Raw genomic sequence first — 19,515 nt, 5'->3', positions numbered from 1 at the left:
CCAGTGTGGCGGCGATGGCGAAAGTAGACTCGGTGCCAACCTCGAGCCGGCAACACGACGATGTATTGTGTAGGCGGAGGTCGGTAAATTCTGAAATAGATTGAAGCGCATGCATCTACGTGCTTTGAAAAAGATGTGTAAAGCGACGGTTCCTTCCGCTCTCGCGGCTCCATCCTCTCAAGCACCGCGGCGAGGCAGGCGCGCGAAGGGCCGCAGCGAGCCACTATGAGAACGCCAGAGGGATTTCAGTGGTGAGAGAGAATGCGACGACGAGACACTGGCCTTGGCGATGAAGTGAAGCTCGGCGCGATGACACGCACACTTGAAGGCAGCGAGCCCGGTCGAGACAGAGAACCGCCAGAGACGAGAGCGCAGAACACGCAGCCTCGAAGCCGTGCGTAAGCACCATTCTGACACCGGCGTCTCCATTCTACAAACGACAAAAAAGCGAGCCGTGCGCCAAGGAGGTCACCTCAGGCAAGCACGACGCTGCGAGACAGAGTCCCAAGAGCCCAGGGGAGAGGCTGGATCGCATACAATGGAAACCCAAGAGAGATCCCGCACAGGGATAGAGAGGACGCTTGTGAACGAAGCGCAGAGAGGAATGCCGAACGGCAATGAGAAGACATAACAGCATGCACCGCGGGGAATACGCCAAAATGCAAAATACGCGGGCGCGACGAAAGCACTGGATAACCTCATTTCGCCGCTGGAGTCTCCTGTTTGTTCCCCGCCATGCGTTGCTTTTTCTTTTGCTTGCTCGGTCGATACGCCGCTAGGGACGTGTCCATTGTGCCTCCTGAAGACGACGAAAAGAAGAGACAGACAGGGGGAGAGAGACACAGAACCGTTCCATACAACGTGAAGAAGCACTCGCCACATCCGCACAGTCTCCCTGTAGCCCCGGCGCGCACCGGTCTACTACCCGCGCCGCAGCGGAAGCCCTGCAGCCTCTACGGTCCCCAGCTTCGCCTCCCCCCCCTTCTTTGCCTCGTTTTCACCTGTAGTTTTGAGTTTCTTGTACTCGACTTGGTCCTGCTCGAGAATGCCCATGATCTCCTTTTGGCGGTCGGCGTTTCTGCGCTTGCGGAAGCTCTCTCTGCGGCCCTTCTGCGTCATCACAAACGCGGCGTCTCGGCGCAGCATGCGGCCTCCCTGCCGGCGCATCTGGTTCGCCTGCCGCTTCTCCCGACGGAGTTCTTCGAAACCCACGCGCGTTTCGTCCTCGAGCGCCCACGCGGAGCCTCGACGCCGAAGCAGAGACGGCTCGACGTACCGAGGCGTCAACAGCGTCAACCCGACCTGGGCAAAACAAAGGCCGGAAGCGCTTCGAAAACACGTTCGCGATACCGAAACCGCGTCGCCCGCGCGCAGAGTCCACCTATTTGTCCATCTACCTGTCTATCCACACCTATCTACTCATCTACGTCTATCAAGATCCATCGCTCTATCTATTTGTTCTTGTCAAGCGCTATTTATCTATCTACCCATCTACCTATCTATACGCACACGCATATATTGTATAATGTTTCAAAGTCGTGAAGCCACACACACTTCCACAAGCGGCCCTGGAACGGGAGCGAGGTGGAGCCAGTTGTTCCAGATCCGCGAACGAGGAGAGATGCGCATGTTCCGTGGCGCAGACACGAACATATTTAGACACAGACATCCGTGAAACGGCGCAGGTCCTCGGTCGTCGAGCCACGCCGATGCCAACCGCGTTTTCACTCGAGACGGTGGAAAACGATGTACGTTCCTTACCTTTTCGCCGGCATGATAGAGGCTGAGGGGCTCCAGTGGCGCCACGAGGATCGCCTCGCATGCTCTCCACAGCCGCCGCAGCGCGACCAGGAGAGGAAACCACGGCGCCTGCGTGAGCCGCGCGAGGCAGTCTGCGCCTTCGTCGCCTTCTGCGGCTTCCTGCCGTTTCTCCGCTCTCTTCTCGACCTTCGCCGGCGCCGACCGAGCGGCTGCGAGAAGCAGCGCCGCGTGCAAGGCAGGGAACGCGGGCAGCAGATAGTGCGCCAAGGGGACATACGCCGCTTGCGAAGCCTCGGCCTGCGGAAAGGCACACAAAGGCAACTCACAAAATGAAAGGTGACGACAAACACTGCGCGCGGCGCAGGAACGAAAACGGATGTAACGGCAGCGCAACCGAAAGGACGTTATGCAACCCTCCCCAAAGCGAAAGAGGAGCGCAGCTGGCGAGATCAGGCACAACAGGAAACACCAGGCCAAAAAAAGCACCGCCACCAACAGCGAGACGGAATGGAAGGATCAGGCGCCAGAGGCCTGCGCACAGGTCTGCAGGTTCTGCTTGTGATAGACGGGGACAGGCGGCGGCAAACCAGCGGCACTATTGCCCTACAAGACTCCACTGCCGGAAGTCCAAAATGCACACAAACAGAATGCACTCCGTGAAAAAGAAGGGATCCGAACGGGAGAGAAGCGAGAGGACATCGAAAAGCCACCGAATGCGGAAGGCCATCATGGAGCCCACCAGCAACAGAAGTGAACGACGGCAATTCACATTACATACGCCGCCATATCTAAAAAAAATATATATACTATTGCCTCGGTTTTACTCTGCGGCTGATGGAGAAAGAAGCTGAAGCCGGCGCGGCCGTCGGTCTTTTCTCCGACGAGGGCGCTTGTGTGCCTCACCATCTGGTGGACTTGTGCGCGGAGAGTGTTCAGCACAGCCTTTGCAATCTCCTGGCTTTCCTGCGCGTTCGCCTTGCCTCCCTCAGCCGACTGAAGGAGCGTGCGAAGCAGCGCGATCGCGAGCGAGAAGAAGGAGGGGAAGAAGCGTCCCGAGGCGCGCATGGCAATGCGTTGAAGCAGAAGAATTTGCAAGCTGGTGTCAATCGAAGAAGCAGCGACAGCTGGCGGCAAGCCGCTCTCCGCACCCTGGGCTTCCTGCTCCGTCTCGCCTCTCGCGGCAGAGCGCGTCTCCTTCCGTTGCGGGGCTTGTTTCCCGGACTGTTCCACATTTTTCAGCATGTGTTCCGCGGCCGAAACCGCGGCAGTCAGAGCGGCCTCGGAGGCCGGCAGCGCAGGCGGAAGGGCGCGCCGCTCAGCGGAGGGACGCGCAGCCGCGCCTTGTGAGAGAGAAAACGAAGAGCGCATGCTGGCGAAGAAATCGAGGAGAAGGAGCGCTGGCGAGAGCAGCGGATGCCGGAAATCCGTCAGCGGACAGGCCAGGAAAAGGAAGTGGAGGACGGCGAGATCTGCCGCGGCAGGGGGAACGGTCGCTGACGAGGAGGGCTTTTTGACCGGCGCGCCGGCAGAGAGGAGCGGATACGGAAGCGACGACTCATCGGAGGACGCGACGGAGAACGCATGGAGCGTGTCCCGCGGCAGCCCAGCTTTGGCGGCTTCGGCGCCGTTTTTCGATTTTTTTCCTTTTTTTCCCGATTTTTTCCCGGCGTCCGAATCGGCCTCGGACTCCTCGCCGACGGCGCCGCGTTGCGACGTGCCCTCCAGCGGCGAAAACGCAGAGGAAAGGAGAGAGAAGAGCTCAGGCGGCAGCGCCTCAGGCGAGACGCGCGCAGACATGTTGACCAGAAGAGGAAAGAAAAAAGAGAACACGACGTCGGGGAACTCCTCCGCAAAGAAAAGATAGTGCTCCGACAAAGCTGCCCACAGCTCGGACAGCGGAAAACCTGGCGAGTCGAAGTGCAAGGATAAAAAAAAAATATTCATATGCCGCCCGTTTGGAAACTTCTTGACAGCTCTCTCGCAATCACGCAAACATGTATAGATGCATACGTGTTGCGGAAAATTGCAATCAAACGCATCGACGTAGAGACTGTGTTCTTCGCCGAGATCCCGTCCCTTCGCATGAGACCTCTAGGTGGATACATTCTACTAGTTGTAATAATGTTTCCTCAGAGAGCAAAATGGTTTTATTTTTGATAAAAATGTATACCCTACTCCGTATGCGAAACGGATATTTCCGACATGACTTAACGTCAAGATTTCTCCAGCAACTGTATCTCGAGGCACACCTTTATCGGAGCGGAGCGACGCGAGATGGGCATCGAGCGCGTAGCCCAGAAGCGCGCGGAACATCTTTTCCTTCTTCTCCTTCTGCGTTTGAATCGCCGAACTCGCGGCCTTCGCATCTTCGCCAAAGTGCAGCACGCGGACACTGAGAACAAAACGAGACACGAAGTCGAGGAAAGACACCACAAATCCTCGTCTGTACCTATGTTCCAGGAGTCGGACACCGCCCCGATGCGGGTCTCTGTATCTCATGTGGAGCGGAGGAGTGTAGATATCTGGGTCTAGACGTATAGATCGATGTGACAGTGTACATATAGACATGCATACATATAGATACAGATAGACAGACACACAGATAACTAAATACACAGATACATAGATAGATAGCACCTGACCGATAAATAAATAGATAGGTAGCACCTGACATACAAATAGATGAATAGATAGAGATACGCATATGGATAGATAGACTCGCGTGAATGGAGAGACATGTGCAGCATACCGCACGCGTCTGAGGGCGGCACAACACGGCGGAGTCCCGGACAGACAACGACTCTCTCTTTCTCCCTTCAGCGGCGCGCCGACACCCGACGCAGATGCAATTCAACCTCTTCGCGCATGACCGTCTGTGCAGAGAACTCTCCGTTGAGTGTGAGGCACAGGATGGCCTCCGCATGCTGCGACGCACTACCTCAGAAATCGAATGCGCCTACCGGTGCAAAAGCTTCCACTGGGAGCGCAGCGGGTGCGGAAGGAGAAGCGCACGCGCGTCGTCACGGGTGAGAGGAACCGGGGGCTTGAAGGTCAGCGTCTCTTCTCCTTTGTCGTTGCGCATCCAGACACGCGCTTTCTTCTCATCCTCATTCAAAAACGCTTCATCATCGTCGTCGTCATTCTCTCCCGCCGGCGCCGCTTCCGGATCCTTTCCGTCGGCGTTGCCGTTGCTTTCCTCCTCTTCTGCTTCGTCTCCCTCACTGTCCTCTTCACTTTCATCTTCAGTGTCATTTCCGTTTTCGTCTTCACCCGACGCGCTGGAGGGCTCCGCGGTTCCTGCAGTGAACAGCGACCTACCCAACTTTGCTTGCGCGGCGCCTTTGTCCCCCGCGTCATCGTCTCCCTCCGCGATCTCCTCTTCATCTTCGTCGTCGCTCTCTGCGCCCTCCTCCAGCAGCGTCCTCGCCTCCTCAACCTCCTCGTCTTCCTCACTCTCATCATCGTCATCATCGTCTTCTTCGTCATCCTCTTCATCTTCGTCCTCGTCGTCTTTCTCTTCATCATCGTCATCTCCTTTTTCCTCTTTATCGCCATCTTCTTCTCGGTCTTCGGCATCATTGTCTCCTTCCTCGTCTTCTTCGCTCTCTGCCTCGGCGTCCTCTCCTTCCTCCTCCGGTTCGTCGCCGAGTTGGAGCATGCGTTCGGTGCGTTCGCGCTCCTTCTTCTCTAGCATCTTTTTCTTCTTCTCCGCGAGTTCCTCAGCCGTCAGCAGCTTCTCAGTGCCTGGCAGCCGCCGGTCAAACCGCAGCGACGCAGCGAGAGCGTCGAAGTCGTCCGCGGCCCGCTGCTGGCGCGTCAAAGAGGAAGTTGCCATTGCTGAAGAAGCGAAGACAGAAGACGCCGAAGAAGCGGAGACAGAAGACGCCGAAGAAGCGGAGACAGAAGACGCGGACGAAGACGAAGAAGAAAAGAGAAGCAGAGGACACGCTGCGGACGGCTGCTCGTGGGGCGCCTTCGCGCTCGGCGCCTCCGATTTCGTTGCGTGCTTCTCTTTGGCCGCCGCCTGTGCGTCGTCTTTCTTCGCGCCGTCGTCCTTCTTGCCGAGGTGCTTCTGAAGAAGCGCCTCCATGGCCCTGTGTACGTACAGCGGCGAGAACAGGGAAGCGCCGCATGCAGGCATTAACCGGCGAACGACCTGACGCGCAACGCCCCGACTCAAAAACGGCGGAGGAAAGGGCGAGAGGTGTGAACTGGAGAATGCATCGATCGTCATGCGAGATGCTTGCACTGCCGAAAAGTCGAGAAACAAAGAAACACAGGAGTGGCAGGTCCGGCGGAGAGTGGCTTCCAGTGCCGACGGATGGATCCCGATGCACAGCTGACCACACGTCTGTCAAACCCTGCGCTACGCAAAAGCGAAAACCCACTGCTTCTTCGTCGGTCTGAAGAGGGCTTCGGGACGCTTCAAAAGATCTGCGTAGTCGTCATCCAGCTTCTCCAAGAGCATCTGTTGCTGGCGCTGCTCACTCGCGAGCTGCCAAAAAGGAAAAAGCAGAAACGAGCAAGACACCGGGGGGACATAATTAGGTCAAAGAGGGCAGCCTCACACTCGCAAAGCCCATGCTCACACACAACATGCGAATCCACGCAGAATAGAATACGCGGAAAGAGACGCACGCATATACATCTATATATGTATGTACATATGAATAGGTGCGTATCTACGCGTAGGCAGAGAGATGTTACAGTTCTTCAGCCCGGCAGGCATCAGCCGCAGAAAGATGCAAGATGCGCCGCGAGGTGGCTCCACGTCGTCGCGATAGACACGCTGAACGCGCCCAGAGAGTGAGCGTCATCACGCAGCCATACGGAGCTCAGTTTGTCTGTGCGCCAATGCCCACCCTCGCTTTAGCCTCTTTGCTGTTCGCGATGATCTCGCGGTAGATTTCTCTTCGCGTCAGAGGGCGCTTCGTGTCGCCTTCCTGTTCACCCGCGTCGTAGCCATCCTTGAAAAACAGATTCGAAGGAAACTCCACGCCTTCTGCAAGCGACCACACAAACGAACATCCTCGAGCAATAGCCAGGAGACTACGACAAATGAAACACAAAGCTCGAAATAGAATTACTAGTATTGAAAATATGTATCAATATGCATCTTTATCTCCTCCCAAAGTATTCGCGCCGGGGTTCGCCCGTGTGCTTTACCTTCACGAAAAAGCAGTGCCCGCTCTCGGCGCACACACCGATATGCCTATAGACTCACACACCTCTGCCGAAACACGGATACTCATGTACTGATATGTATATATGTGCCCGCGTATGTGTGTGTGCATGCGGCGGAAACACCGCGGGGGACGCAGCCAGGCCCTTACCATCCTCAATGTCGTCTCCGAGGCGCTCGCCGAGCGTTCCCAGCTTCTTCAGCTCGTCGTCCTCCATCTGCGACAGCGCCTTGCCGCTGACTGTGAGGCCCTCATCCTCTTCGTCGTCCTCCTCGCCCAGCGCGAATCCGCCTTTTTTCTTCTTGTTTCGGCATTTTCTCGCGAGTTCCTTCTCGCGCTGCCTGCGCTGCGCAAGCAGCTTCATGCGGTGGAATAGAAGATCTTCTTCGTCGCCCTTGCCCCCGCCCGAAAAACGCTCGTCTCTGAATCCCGCGACGGAGGAGGCGCTGTGGAATGCATGCGAGCGCTGAAAACCAAGAAAAAGGACGAAAAACAAACATGCACCGCCGGCATCGCCGCCGCCTTCCGCGGCCTCTGTGCACCGTGGTGCATGGAGCCTGCGGCGCGCCCAGGAAACGGCAAACACAACAAACATGTTTACAGGTTCGCTGTCGCGTTCGCAGAAAAGAAAAAACGGAAGCAAGGCGACAGACAAGATGCCCCTCTCTCAGATGAGCAAGAAGGCATCGAGGCGCGCAGTGATGCGGAGCTGGTAGACTCTGGCGACAGACAGCAGACTAAAGAGACTCCAAAGGCAAGCGCCAGAGACTCGTAGCCTTGGTCGCCACCCCGCACAGGCCTACATATTGATCCAATCAGACACATATACGCATACGTATATATATAGATACATGTATGGATAGACACGTGGGAGTGGACGATGAAAGACGAGTCTCAAATCCCTGTGTGTCGGGAGAGAGCGAACTGGAGGCGCAGAGGCGCGTGCAGCAGAGGCCAGGAGGGCGGTCGGGCGCCATCAGATGAGGCAGAGGACTCACACGCTGCTGGTCCTTGTGTGTGGCGGCGAGGGAGTTGCGGCTGGAACCTTTGACAGTTAGACCCACGACGGCGCGGCGCAGTTTCTTGTTCGCCAGCACTTCGAAAGCGTTGCCCGCCCCCCGCGAAGCGGTCTTTCCAGCTTTGCCTCCCACGCCTCCTTCCTTCCTCTTCTTCGCCATTCTTCAGAGCTACGATTCGCGCAGCTGTCTGCTGCCTCCGCGGCCGCTGCTGTGAAACTCGCCGCCAGGCTCCGCGCAGTCGTCACGGCGCGAAGACGGAGAGAAAGGATGAGGAGCAGGAGAGACGCACCAGTGGCGACTGCAGGCTGCGGAAGCCGATGCAGCGAGCGCGAGAAGAAGAAAGGAAGACGACAACGTGGAGACGGGCGCGCGCGCCGCCCTTGCACCAACGCGGCGAAACCGCGCAAGCGAGAGGAGGCGACAGAGAGAGAGGAATTCAGAGAGAAGAAAAAAAAAGAGTTGCCGAGGAAGAAGAGACACAACGGAAGGACGCTCTCCTGGGATGTTGTCTGCGTTCCTCTTCGCTGCGGCAGCGGGCGATGTCGATGTGAGCAGCGAGCCAACGCGAGAGACCTGACGTCTCCGTCAAACCAGAAAACGCGCAGTGCGAAGGACCTCAGGTCCCAGGCACCGAGCATAAAAAAGAGAAGAAAAGAGCAGACGGAGTTCCTCGCTCCTTTTTAGTCGATTCGTCCAGACCCCACAAAATCGCTCACGACGAGCAGAGCGGGCATGCATGCTCACGCGCGAATATCGGAATGAAGAAAAACGTCCTTGCGACTTTTCGCCGATTCAATTTGCTGAATTTTTCGCGCCTCGCAAGACATGCACACAGCCTCACGAGACAGCGAAAGGCCATCTCTAAGCGCCCTTTTCGCTTCCGCGTTATTTCCATATCAGACTCTGCTAGTGTTATCTCTGCTTTCTTCTCCTCGGCTTTTTTCTCTTTAACCCGCCCATGCGACTCGTCGCCCCTTTGTGTCTGTCTCGGCATCGACGTGGACGCTTCGTCTTCTGTGGTCGTGTTTAGCAGCTAGTTTCGCCGCTTTTTCGTGACTGTCTTCTCTTATTCTCTAGGGATCGCGTCTGAATTTTCTTCTTCTTCGTCGCGTGCGTGGCATCTGGGGCCTGCAAATGGAATTCTGCGCATATGGTCGCAGCGGTCACGACAGCGCGCCGGTGCGGCGAAGTTGAAAAAAGGCAGAAATTTAACTCATTGCCCGCGCGTGAGTAAAGGCGCTTCTCCGCCGAGCGCCCCTGAGCCTGGACAGCGGCGTGCGAAGGTCTCACATGTGAAAGAAGTAGCGAAAAGAACTCCACTGCTTTACTGTACCTACTTACTGGTACAAGTAGAAAGATACACACGGATATATATATATATATATATATATATATATATATATATATATATATTTATATGCATATATGTCGCTCTCTATATATGTATATATACAAATATGTAGAGATGCAGGTGCAGATACATAAATGTATGTTGATGTGTGTATGCAAGCCAGTGCGCTCGGATTCCTGCATCGACGTCGGTGGAAAAGTATTCGCAAAGAGTCTTGCCGTGTCCTGAGGTGCCTGCTGCGACGACGTCTTCAACAGAAACAAGCCTGATGGACTGCTGCATGTCGCAGGACTTTGTCTCGATCTCTGCGTGTACTGGACATGGCGTTCTGCCTCTGGAGAACTTCTGCGCGGGCATTCTTATATTCATCTTTATCGATATATTGTGTCGCTACGCAGCCATGCAAGTATGTTAATAGATCTCACGCCGGTCTCTTGTGTGCCGCTGCTTCACTGATCTGCATGGAACGATGGCGCAGCCGCCGCGGCAAACCCGTCTGTCACTTTTAATTTCATTTCTTCTTCTGCTTCTTCTGTTAACGCTTTCTCCCCCTCCCTCGCCGGCCTCTCTAGAGTCTCCTTCGTCTAGTCGCCAGCTTCGCTCTTATTCTCTTGTCTCAGCCTCATCAAGCGGAGGGAATCCACTGGCTTTCGGCATCGATTTGTCTACGCCTCTGCGTTTTCTCTCTTCGGTTTTTCTCTCCGCTCCGTCCAAGCCCCCGCGGCGAGAGTGCGCGGCCTCTTTCTCAGCTTTCGCAGCCTTCCTGACTTATGTTTTTTTCGCCGACTCCCTCCGTCCTTCTCCACCTTCCTCCTTCGCCGTTCGTTTTCTTCTTGACGGCGCATGCCGCTCGCTTCGGCTCTCTCGGTGTGTCTAATCTGCGGGATGCGACTCTCGCTTCTTTTTCCTCGCATTTCTCGTCTTCTTATAATTTCTCGCCGGCTTTCTCGCGCTTCTCATCGTCGCCCTCAGGGCCCCTCGCCTTCGCTCTCTCGCCGGCACCTCTTGCGCCGGCGGCCTCTCCTTCCTCCACTTTGCCGCCACACGTGCCCTCGTTACCCTGCCTCCCTCTGGGTGTCGGCTTCGCGTCTTCGCCTGCGAGTGCTGTGCTTTGTCCTACGTGTATGTCCGCGCGCCGCCGCCGCTCGCCAGCTCCGTGTCGAGACTCCGCGGTCTTCTTGGCGCATGCAGCCCCATCAGGACCTTATGCTATGAGAGGCGTGGCGTCTCGCTGCGGCGCATTTCGCCGTGCGCGGAAGGGCGCACCCTTCGTTTTGAATTCCTTTCTGTCGCTCGATTCGCGCGGGGCTGCGCACTCGCCTTGCCCAGCCTTCTCTCGCGCCGCCTCTGCCGCGCGCCCACACTCCTCTCGCTCTCGCGCGGCCTTTGGTCTCTCTTCGCGTCCCACCCCGGCCGCGGCGGGCGCGCGTCTCAATATCTCCGCGGGCGCGTCTTCCTGTTTCGCGTCCCTCCCCCTGTCGTTCGAGTCCTCTGCCGGAGGCCACGCGGAGGAGGCGGGCGACGACTTGCTTTTCGTTCTCGAGTCGGCGTCGCCAGAGTCGCTTCCCCTGCCTTCGCCGACGTGCAGCGAGCCCTTTGCCTTCTACTCTTCATCCTCCGCGGCGGCACCGAGTCTGCCCGAGGCCGCTTCTTCCACGCCTGAAACCGCTTCTCAACCGGCCTCGCCTGTCTCCGCCTTTGCGCTCAACGAGCTCGAGAGGTACTACGCCGCTGCGCGACGGCGCGGCGACCTTCCGGCGCTGCCTGGGCACCCGTCGACAGCGTCGCCTTTTCCTTCTTCCAGCAGCGATTCGTCTCGCGCTTCACGAACGGCGGCGGCGGCGACGCCGCACGCGCCGCCGCCTCCCTCTGCGGACGCGCCTCTGCCGGGGGCCGCGCCGCCGCGCGCCCTGGGCGAAGGCGAGGCCGCGTCCGACGCAGGCCCTCGAGAGGAGACACTTCACAGGCCTGCGGCCGCCGGAGGGCACAGCGGGGAGGGGGAGGCGGCGCCCCCGCAGCGAGAGAAACTCGCTCCGACGACGCTGTACCACCGCGGCCCCCGCATTCCTCACGTCGAGCTCCATCCGCGAAACCTCACGGGCGCGCCGGCTTCCGAGCTGTCGCCAGATGAAAAACGCTATCTGTGGCGCCACGGATACTTCGCCGGCGACCACTTCAACCAAACAGACACCTGGAAGAATTGGCATCTGCTCAACCGAGGTACGCGCGCAGAAGTGCGTCGCCGCAGCGAAAGTCTTTCACGCACAGGCGCAGCCTCTCCGGCGCCTCGCGGCTCTGCAGCGGTTGCGTCTTCTGCGCGGCAGGCAGCTCGAGATTTGCCGGGGGGTGTGCGCGGCGCTCTAGGGTTTACGCTGCGCCATGTGGCTGACCCTTTCCGTGTCGGAGTCTCCGAGCCTGCACGTGCGCGACAGGGCGTGGATGTGGCGGCGCAGGGCTGGCCTCCACGCATGTGCCCTGTTTCCTCCTGCAAAAATGTATGTATACATATATGTGTATACATACATGTATGTGTACGCAGATATATATATATATATGTATATTTCTACATATATATATATATATATATATATAGATGCATATATGTATACATGCATGTATCTGCATGTATCCATATATAAACATATGAATGGGTACGCATGCAGACGCCGTAGCTTGTGAGTTGACCGCGACGGCTCAGGCGCTTTGGTTCGTTTTCAGGCCGCTGGAGAGACCCCGGCGTTCAACAGCTGCCGACAGTCGAGACGTTGCGGGGGAAGGAGGAGCCCGCCTTCCACCGAGTGCCGCTACAGTACTGGGACGAAGCCAGAGGCTTGGTGAGGCGCGAGGAGAGCAGACGGAAATTGCGCATGACGATCTTATTTTGCGCTCACTAAACAGCGCTCAAGCCAGGATCACTCAGACAGGCCGTCCAAATCTACTGATATCCATATAAGTGTACATATAATTATATGTATGTACATACATATATATACATATATACGTGTGTGACAGACAGCGATGCATGGAGCCGAGGGCCTTGCTCCATAGAGAAGGAGACCGAGAGGAGGCTTCGGCGGTTGCAGAGGCCCCGCGTCCAGACGCTGCGGCAGCCAGATCGAGTGATAGTTGCGTGAGCACGGCGAAAGAAAGAGATGTACGTGTAGCGTTATGGCTGTGCTCTCGCAGTCCTACGATATTCGGCACTACCCGATTTACGAGGAGTTCTACAACTCCACGACCCTCGACCCTGCAATCTACACGCCGAAGTACAACTTGACGCTCCTTCCCTTCACGCCTGCCTTCGTGCCCAGGCGCGACCGCATGGGTCTCCTCTACGGCGACGCCCGCATGTTTGACGTAAGTCGGCTCAGACGGAGCTGAGGAAAACGAAACTGGATGTCGTTAACGAAGCGGATGCTTGGGCGAACTCTGCCTTGAAACGCCGCCTTCACGCGACAGAAAAGTCTTCTTGCGACTGCATGCACGCATGGACTTCGGATCCTCATGCACTCACAGCCTCGCGCTCAGAGCGCGCCTACGTATATACAGGCACATAAGCCTAGAGAGCGAGATATGTCCATGTGCAGTCTATGTATACATATACATGGTTATGGACGTCTATCTGCTATCCTATGCATATATATATATATATATATATATATATATATATATATATATATATATATATCTGTTTGGTTTTAGCGATGTTTACTGTCTGTCCTGGTCAGGACATTGGAAGACTTCACGCGTGACTGGCTGCTCTCTGACAGTGCCCTGAGGACCTCTTTGGGCGTTTTGTGGCTTCTCAAGTGTCGATTGGCACCGCCTCTGGCGCGACTGGCATCTCTAGGGAGTGCCTGTTTTATTCTGGTTCTTCCTCGATCTGCTCTCACTCCTACCCTCCATCCTTTTTCTCTGCCTCAGACCTGGCCTTCGTGGGATAAAGATTTCAAACTTCGCGTCGAGGAAGGCACGAACGTTACAGTGATTCCTGAGACAGGTGCGTCAGCCGCTGCGCCAGAGCCAATGGCGGCAAGACGCGCCGCTGTCGCGGGGGCTGTGTCTGGATTGCATAAGCAATTTCATGACCCCGATGTGGCTAGCACGTCTACTCCGGAGACGTCGCCTAAAAATACCATTATTGTGTTTATTTTCAGATATTCTTTTTTGTCCTTATTAGCAGTTGTCCCGAAGCCGGACGATGGCCCTTTCAGGCCTCGCCGCTTCACACAGCTGCGAGTGCGTCGTAAGGCCCCGCGCCGCCTCGCGAAGGAGCGTGCCAACAGGCGTGGCTGGTGAACCCTAAACCCTCTGGCGTCTCTGCAAGCGCGGACTCGGCGTGGCGAGAAGACTGACTCTGAGGCTCGGGCGCGTCGAGCCATGCGGCACAGCGGCGCCGGGGTCTCCTCCCGTTGCCGTGACCAGTAGCCTGCGTTTGCGGCGTCGCGTTCTTTTTGTCCAGGACACCTGTATCAGAAGCTGTACGTTGGACCCATTCCGGTGACGACCGGATGGACGATGGGGTCGCTGATCAAAGCCTTCGCAGCTCAGCGCTGCCCAGGCCACGCGATCGTCGCCGTGAAGCTCCACGCGGACTCGCCGGCGGAGGCTGAGCGCGGCAAGGGGAAGCCGGCCTGCGCGAGGGACGAAGCGCACGGGGCTGCAAGCGTCAGACGCGCCGCCCGAAGCGACGCCGAGCGACGCGACGAGCCCATGGTCACGCAGCTGCCCAACGTCCGCGAAGACCTGCTCGAGATCTCGCTCAACCTGAAGGGCGTAAGGCGCAGGACACGCGGAGATATCCGTCGCGAGCGGGGGTGCGGACCCAGCATTTCTCGCTTGTCCAGGACGCAGGCGGGAGTGAAGTCGCGGAGCAGAGAGGCGTGGGCGTGCTCGTAGCTCGAAGTGGATGCGTAGATGATGCATGTAGTGCGTATCTGCGGATGGATTGATGCACCCGCGCCGCTAGCACGTGGGCTAGACCGCACAGCGCCACCTCCTGTGGGCTGCAGCAGCGCTCTGCGGCGTATCTCCTGTCTCGAAAAAGACTTCCCCTGGGTCGCGAAGGCGGCTGGGGGATGCCTTCGCAACAGCGTAATGTCGCCGCCGGGATGGCGCGCCTTCCCGGTCTGCGTGTCGCTTCGGCTGTTGACGGCCTCTGCGCGGTCTTCCGTCTCTGCGTATCCGCTCTGTGTGCCGTCTCAGGTGGCGTTTGAGACGCTGGTGCCGGGCGAGTCCGCCTGCGTGCGCGTGCGAGCGGTAGGACCGCAGCTGCTTGTCGCGGGGATGGTTGACTGGCCGTCGTTCGTCCGAGTGGCGAACCCCGAGCACTTCATCGCCAAAGTCGAGGAGGGCGGCGTGCTGGATCTCGAAGTCAAACTCGAGTGGGGACGCGGCGCCTGGCTCGCCGATCTGTTCGGTACGACCGGAGACGCGCAAATTGAGGGGTTTGCCTGCGAGCTTTCCATGCAGACGCAGCCAGCCATCGCAGTACCGTGACAGTCAGATAGATAAATAGAAGGCCACACACAGAGAGAGGTAGACAGATAGATCTAGCAGGTGGATAGACAGATACATAGATAGATACATAGACAGATATAGACAAACAGATAGACAGACGGAGAGGTGGGTAGAGAGATACGGAGCAAGAGAGAGGACACCAGATAGGTAGACCCCAGGCAGCTGCAGCGCATGATATGCAAGTTGGAGTGCACTGGCGCTTCGACTCTGGGAATCTGCGTTAGCAACTGAGCGACTGGATAGGTAGATGTGCAGCCAGATACATGGCGGGAGGCGAACCACACCGTCGGTGAGGAAGCCGGTCTCTATGTTAAACTCGCCTTGGGTCGCACTCGTGAATGGCGGCGACAGATCACAATGCGTATGTCTTGTGCGTGTTGCATCAGACGCTTTTTTCGATTGTTCAGTTGCATTCTCCGATGCGCGTTAATTCAGACTCGAGTCTGCCATTCCGGTTCCTGCTTGAGAGACACGTTCACGCATAGATTTGTTCTTTTCTAACCACTTGAAGAAGACGCACGCTATCGCGGTGAGACGGAGAGTAGGCGCCGCAGTGAGCGCGCTTTGAACCGTCAACGCGCGCGTGGAAGAATGGACACGCTTGAGAGCGATGTGGGCACCGTTGCGCCTCGTTGTGTCTCTGTTGATTTTTTTCAGGGCTTTATCGCGAGGAGGAGGGCGTCGACACCCGCTGCTACAAACGCCGACGCATCTGGGAAGTTGACCACCGCGGCTTCTATCCGACTAGCTGCATCTTCGGCGCATGCACGATGATGAGGCTCGCTGTGCACAAGCTAATGGGGACGCGATTCTGCCAAGAGTACGTTCATGCGGATCCTCCTAGCAACTCCGCAAGGCACCTGCAAACGTTACAAAAACATCTATACGCATATACATGTATATATACATATATAAGCATCGATGTTCATGCATATACGTACATATATTTGTATATACATATATATATGGGTAGATACCAGTGTGAGCATCTGCGTCGTCTTGTCCCCTCCGGTTTGACGGAGACAATCCGTGTGGCTTTGAGGGCAACTGTCTTTACAGAAGGGAAGGTTGTGCATTTTGTTGGAACCTGAAACCCACTCAGAAGGTGCAAGTTGAACATTTATCTGCATATCTGCTGACCGCTGCTGCGAAGCGTACCGTCCCCGCGACGCGGAGTTTTTGTTTTTGTCGTTTGTAAATGTTTCGCGTTTTAGCCGGCAGGTCTCGACGAATCCGACCGAGCAGCTGGTCGTGGAGATCTGGACTGACGCCTCCAAGAGCCCGAAGGAGGTGCTCGCCTTCGCGCTGCAAGACATGCTCGCATGGTTCGTCGAGCTCCGCAGGCAACTCGTGCGCGACGTCGACTGGAAGACGGAAGACGAAGACCTCGAAGGTGATTAAACACGACATCGCAAGCCCTCATAATCACGTTTCTGTGGCTTTGTGTATGGGACGGTCTACACACGCGCGCACGTTGAGCGTCTGGGAGGAGCTGCGCCGCGGCCTCATGTAGGGTTAGGCATAGGAGGCAGCTTCTCGCGTTCAGGGTTAGGCGCACGCGAGGGATGTGAAATCGTCGCTTCGGTGTGTCTCGCTCAAATACTTTTAGCCAGCCTCATATTTGCATGTGCACTTCCGAAGTCTTTTCTGCTCTCCACGGAGGTCAATAATATATATACATAAGTATACGCATGTATTCAGATCGATGTAAATTGGTATATGCTGCGAAGTGCAGCGTTCACAGCACCTGTACTTTGCCTCCTCGTTAGTTCCACTGTGCTGTTTGCCAATCGCCGCATTTACGCCCGGTCTGTCTGCGTAGTCCGGCTCCAGTGCCGCTTCCCACTACCGCGGCGCTGTCTCACTCTGCACTGCTCCGCTGGCTGTAGGGCGCGTTCTTGAGCGGCGGGTTCCCCTCTCGGGCCTCGGTGCTGCTCCGCGGCACGCAGGCTCGTTGTCTCTCGCCTCCGTGCCGCATGCGTTCTTCTCTGTTTCCGGTTTTTCTTCAGCGACGTGGAAGCACGTGGCGGCGTGGAACGAAGCGAAGGCGCTGCAGGAGCGTCTGGGCGGGCCGCCGCTCATGGTCTGGGAGAACCCCGCGCAGAACATGACGCTGGCGGAGGGCGAGAAGAGCTTCGCAATGCCCGAGTTCCGGCCTCCAGTAAGCGCCTCCCTCGCGCGAAGCGGCGACGTCGCTCGCTTTGCTGCTTCCTACACGCAGCTTGGTGTGCGTATTTGCGTCTGTTGGCTGCTGGTGCGCCTGAAGCTTGCTGGGGCGAAGCGCGCCTCGCAGGCGTCTCCTTCTCTCTTCTCGAGGTGTGCCTTCAAAGCGGCGCGAGAGGCGCCAGGCCTTGTCGTGTCTCCTCCCGCGTGCGTCATCTGCTTGCGAGAGGTCTTTGCCCTCTGCAGAGCTTTCTGCGCCTCGTTTCCCACCGTTCCTCCCTCTCTCTCTGGTGCGTGTCCAGCCTTGCTCAGTGCATCCTGTGGCGTGGCTCAAGCGCGAGCTCGCGACGGCCCCGTATGCTGCGGACGGCTACTCCGAGGCTTCGCGCGCGCCGTCGAGGAGGCCTCGAAAACGCAAAAGAGCAGCTGCGAACTGCGACGACTCAGCGGACGAAGGCGATGCAGCAAGAGACACACGCAAGTGCGGCGGACTCCGAGGCAAACGGCGGGCTCAAGAGGCCAGCGACTCAGACACAGACACTCCCGGCGACCGCGCCGAGGTAGCAGAAGAAGACGAAGAACGAGAGGAACAACGGCCAAGCGACGTGCTTCTTTCTTCAGTCCAGGGGATTACCCCCAGAGCGCTGCAGGCGCTACACGCCGTAAGTTCAGGAGAGGCGATGCAGACAGAGTTTCGGACCGCAAGAAATGATGGTTCCGCACGCTTGGTCTCCGAGAATTGCATCCCCCGGGATGACCTGTGGAGGCCTCCAAATATAGTCTTATATATATATATATATATATATATATATATATATATATAGTACATACTGTATATAACGTATTTGAGGATGAAGGGCACGGCGGTAGGGCCGTCGACCGCGTGTGAAGTTAGATGCTTGCAGGCGAGCGTCTTGAGAGCATTTTCGCAGCGCGCAGTGGGTGCATCACAGATTCGCCACTGCAGCCTCGAACTAGGTAGTGAATGCGATTCATTTGTTTAGAGTAGCTACGCTTTGCGTCAAAGCGGGGAGGGGGGGGTCGGCTGAAACGAACTTCTGATTGACTTTTCATACTCTAGTCCCCTGGATTCTGTTCAGTTTGGGATTTCCACGCTCGAGGACGTGCGCCACTACACAGCAAAACAACTCAAAAAAATTCCAAACATCGGCGACGCGACGGTGTCCTTGCTCGCTTCAACCCTATCAACCCGATTCAACGCGTCTCTAGCAGAGGCGTAGGTCTCTCCCTACACACACAACTATGTCCTGGGTTCCGGCTGAAGGCGACTCCGCGGGGATTTCTCCGGCTACGAAGGGAAATGCAACGGCATGCTTGCCCAGCGCTCTCCCATGCCTCGCGTGCGGGGGAAGGAGACGGTCACGCGGCACCTCTTGTGCCGGGCGTGTTTTCACACGCGGAACAACAGATTGCAATACGTGCACACTTCTGTGGAAGCCCGCGTGTGACGTATAACGCTCAAAGTCAAGGTGTCCTTACGCGTATTCGTGCATACATACTTTTTTTCAGGTAGTTTCTCTGTTGTGTGTAGCTTGTCTCCTTCGGTCGGTAACACGCGTCGATGTAGGCGCGCACGACGGATTTCCTGGGGAATGATTCGCTTTTGGCGCGGAGGGAGGCGGAATGCAAAAACCACGGTGTCGAGGGACGTGCTTGCATGTATGCGTATAGCCTAAACGATAGTTCTGTATAGAGTTGCTCCTGTCCCTAGATATGCGTGCCGGCGCTCAACATGTGTACGTGTGTAACATGTCGTATTGCGAACAAACAGCAGACCAAAAAAACGTTTCTGTTCAGGCGTCTCCAGTCTCGGGGCGAGGATCAGGTCGCTGCCCTAAACGCTGTCAGATCGCTCTACGCCACACAGGCTCTGTGCCCCCGTGCCGCACTGGTGACAGGTATGCCGCCGCGACTGCGGAGTGTTTGGTGGAGCCACCTGAGGTCGGGCTCGGGGTTAGACGACCCCAGCAGCCCCCCCCCCCCCCCCCCGCAGATCTGCAGCCTGTCGGCGCGCGACGCTGTTTAGTCGGAGTGGAAAATGGAATTAACTTTTTCTCCCTTATCACTCACGGAAACAGCGTTTTTGAAACCGACCTGCGCGCCGGCGACGGGAGGCGAGACGGCAGCAGCACTGAGGAGGGTCGCGACCGCAGCGAGAGAGCGTAGAGCCAGAAGAAGCGAGCGCCATGTGGGCGCCTTGCATCACGGGCGTACGCACGCCGCACTGAAGCTCTGAATCGCCGGCAGTGGCAGGTTCTGCGCGCCCGAGAGGAAGCTAGTTTCGCCGCGAGCGCTCGCGGGCAAAGCCCAAGGACACGGGGCATGCGCAAGTTCGAGGCATACACACGCACACGTCACTTCTATACACTTTCAGATGTGCAGTGTGCAAGAATCAGCATATATATGTATATATGTTTTTATATATATACATACTTGCACATGTAAATATATATATATATATATATATGCGTGGAGGAGCTGTTCACGGACTCGCCTG

General features: G+C 56.9%; 2 protein-coding genes across 2 annotated transcripts; one reads left to right on the top strand and one right to left on the bottom strand.

The window, feature by feature from the left end:
- Nucleotides 1–921: 921 nt before the first annotated feature.
- BESB_074130 (uncharacterized protein) lies at nt 922–8,122 on the bottom strand (the record flags this gene model as incomplete). The annotated part of the gene is made up of 9 exons (XM_029365786.1): nt 922–1,302; nt 1,762–2,058; nt 2,665–3,665; nt 4,011–4,153; nt 4,722–5,855; nt 6,150–6,256; nt 6,624–6,763; nt 7,095–7,410; nt 7,943–8,122. 9 exons carry the CDS (start codon nt 8,120–8,122, stop codon nt 922–924), a joined length of 3,699 nt encoding a protein of 1,232 aa, XP_029218270.1.
- A 1,962-nt stretch (nt 8,123–10,084) lies between these two features.
- BESB_074120 (uncharacterized protein) lies at nt 10,085–19,184 on the top strand (the record flags this gene model as incomplete). Its single annotated transcript, XM_029365785.1, has 13 exons — nt 10,085–11,735; nt 12,033–12,148; nt 12,501–12,671; nt 13,239–13,314; nt 13,777–13,982; nt 14,013–14,090; nt 14,520–14,733; nt 15,492–15,654; nt 16,049–16,227; nt 16,844–16,995; nt 17,300–17,659; nt 18,098–18,234; nt 18,917–19,184. 13 exons carry the CDS (start codon nt 10,085–10,087, stop codon nt 19,182–19,184), a joined length of 3,771 nt encoding a protein of 1,256 aa, XP_029218269.1.
- Between the last annotated feature and the right edge of the window lie 331 nt (nt 19,185–19,515).

Source organism: Besnoitia besnoiti, assembly GCF_002563875.1.
Source record: "Besnoitia besnoiti strain Bb-Ger1 chromosome Unknown contig00007, whole genome shotgun sequence".
NCBI lineage: Eukaryota > Apicomplexa > Conoidasida > Eucoccidiorida > Sarcocystidae > Besnoitia > Besnoitia besnoiti.
Note: the sequence above shows the minus strand (reverse complement) of the source record. Positions and strands in the feature narration are given on the sequence as shown.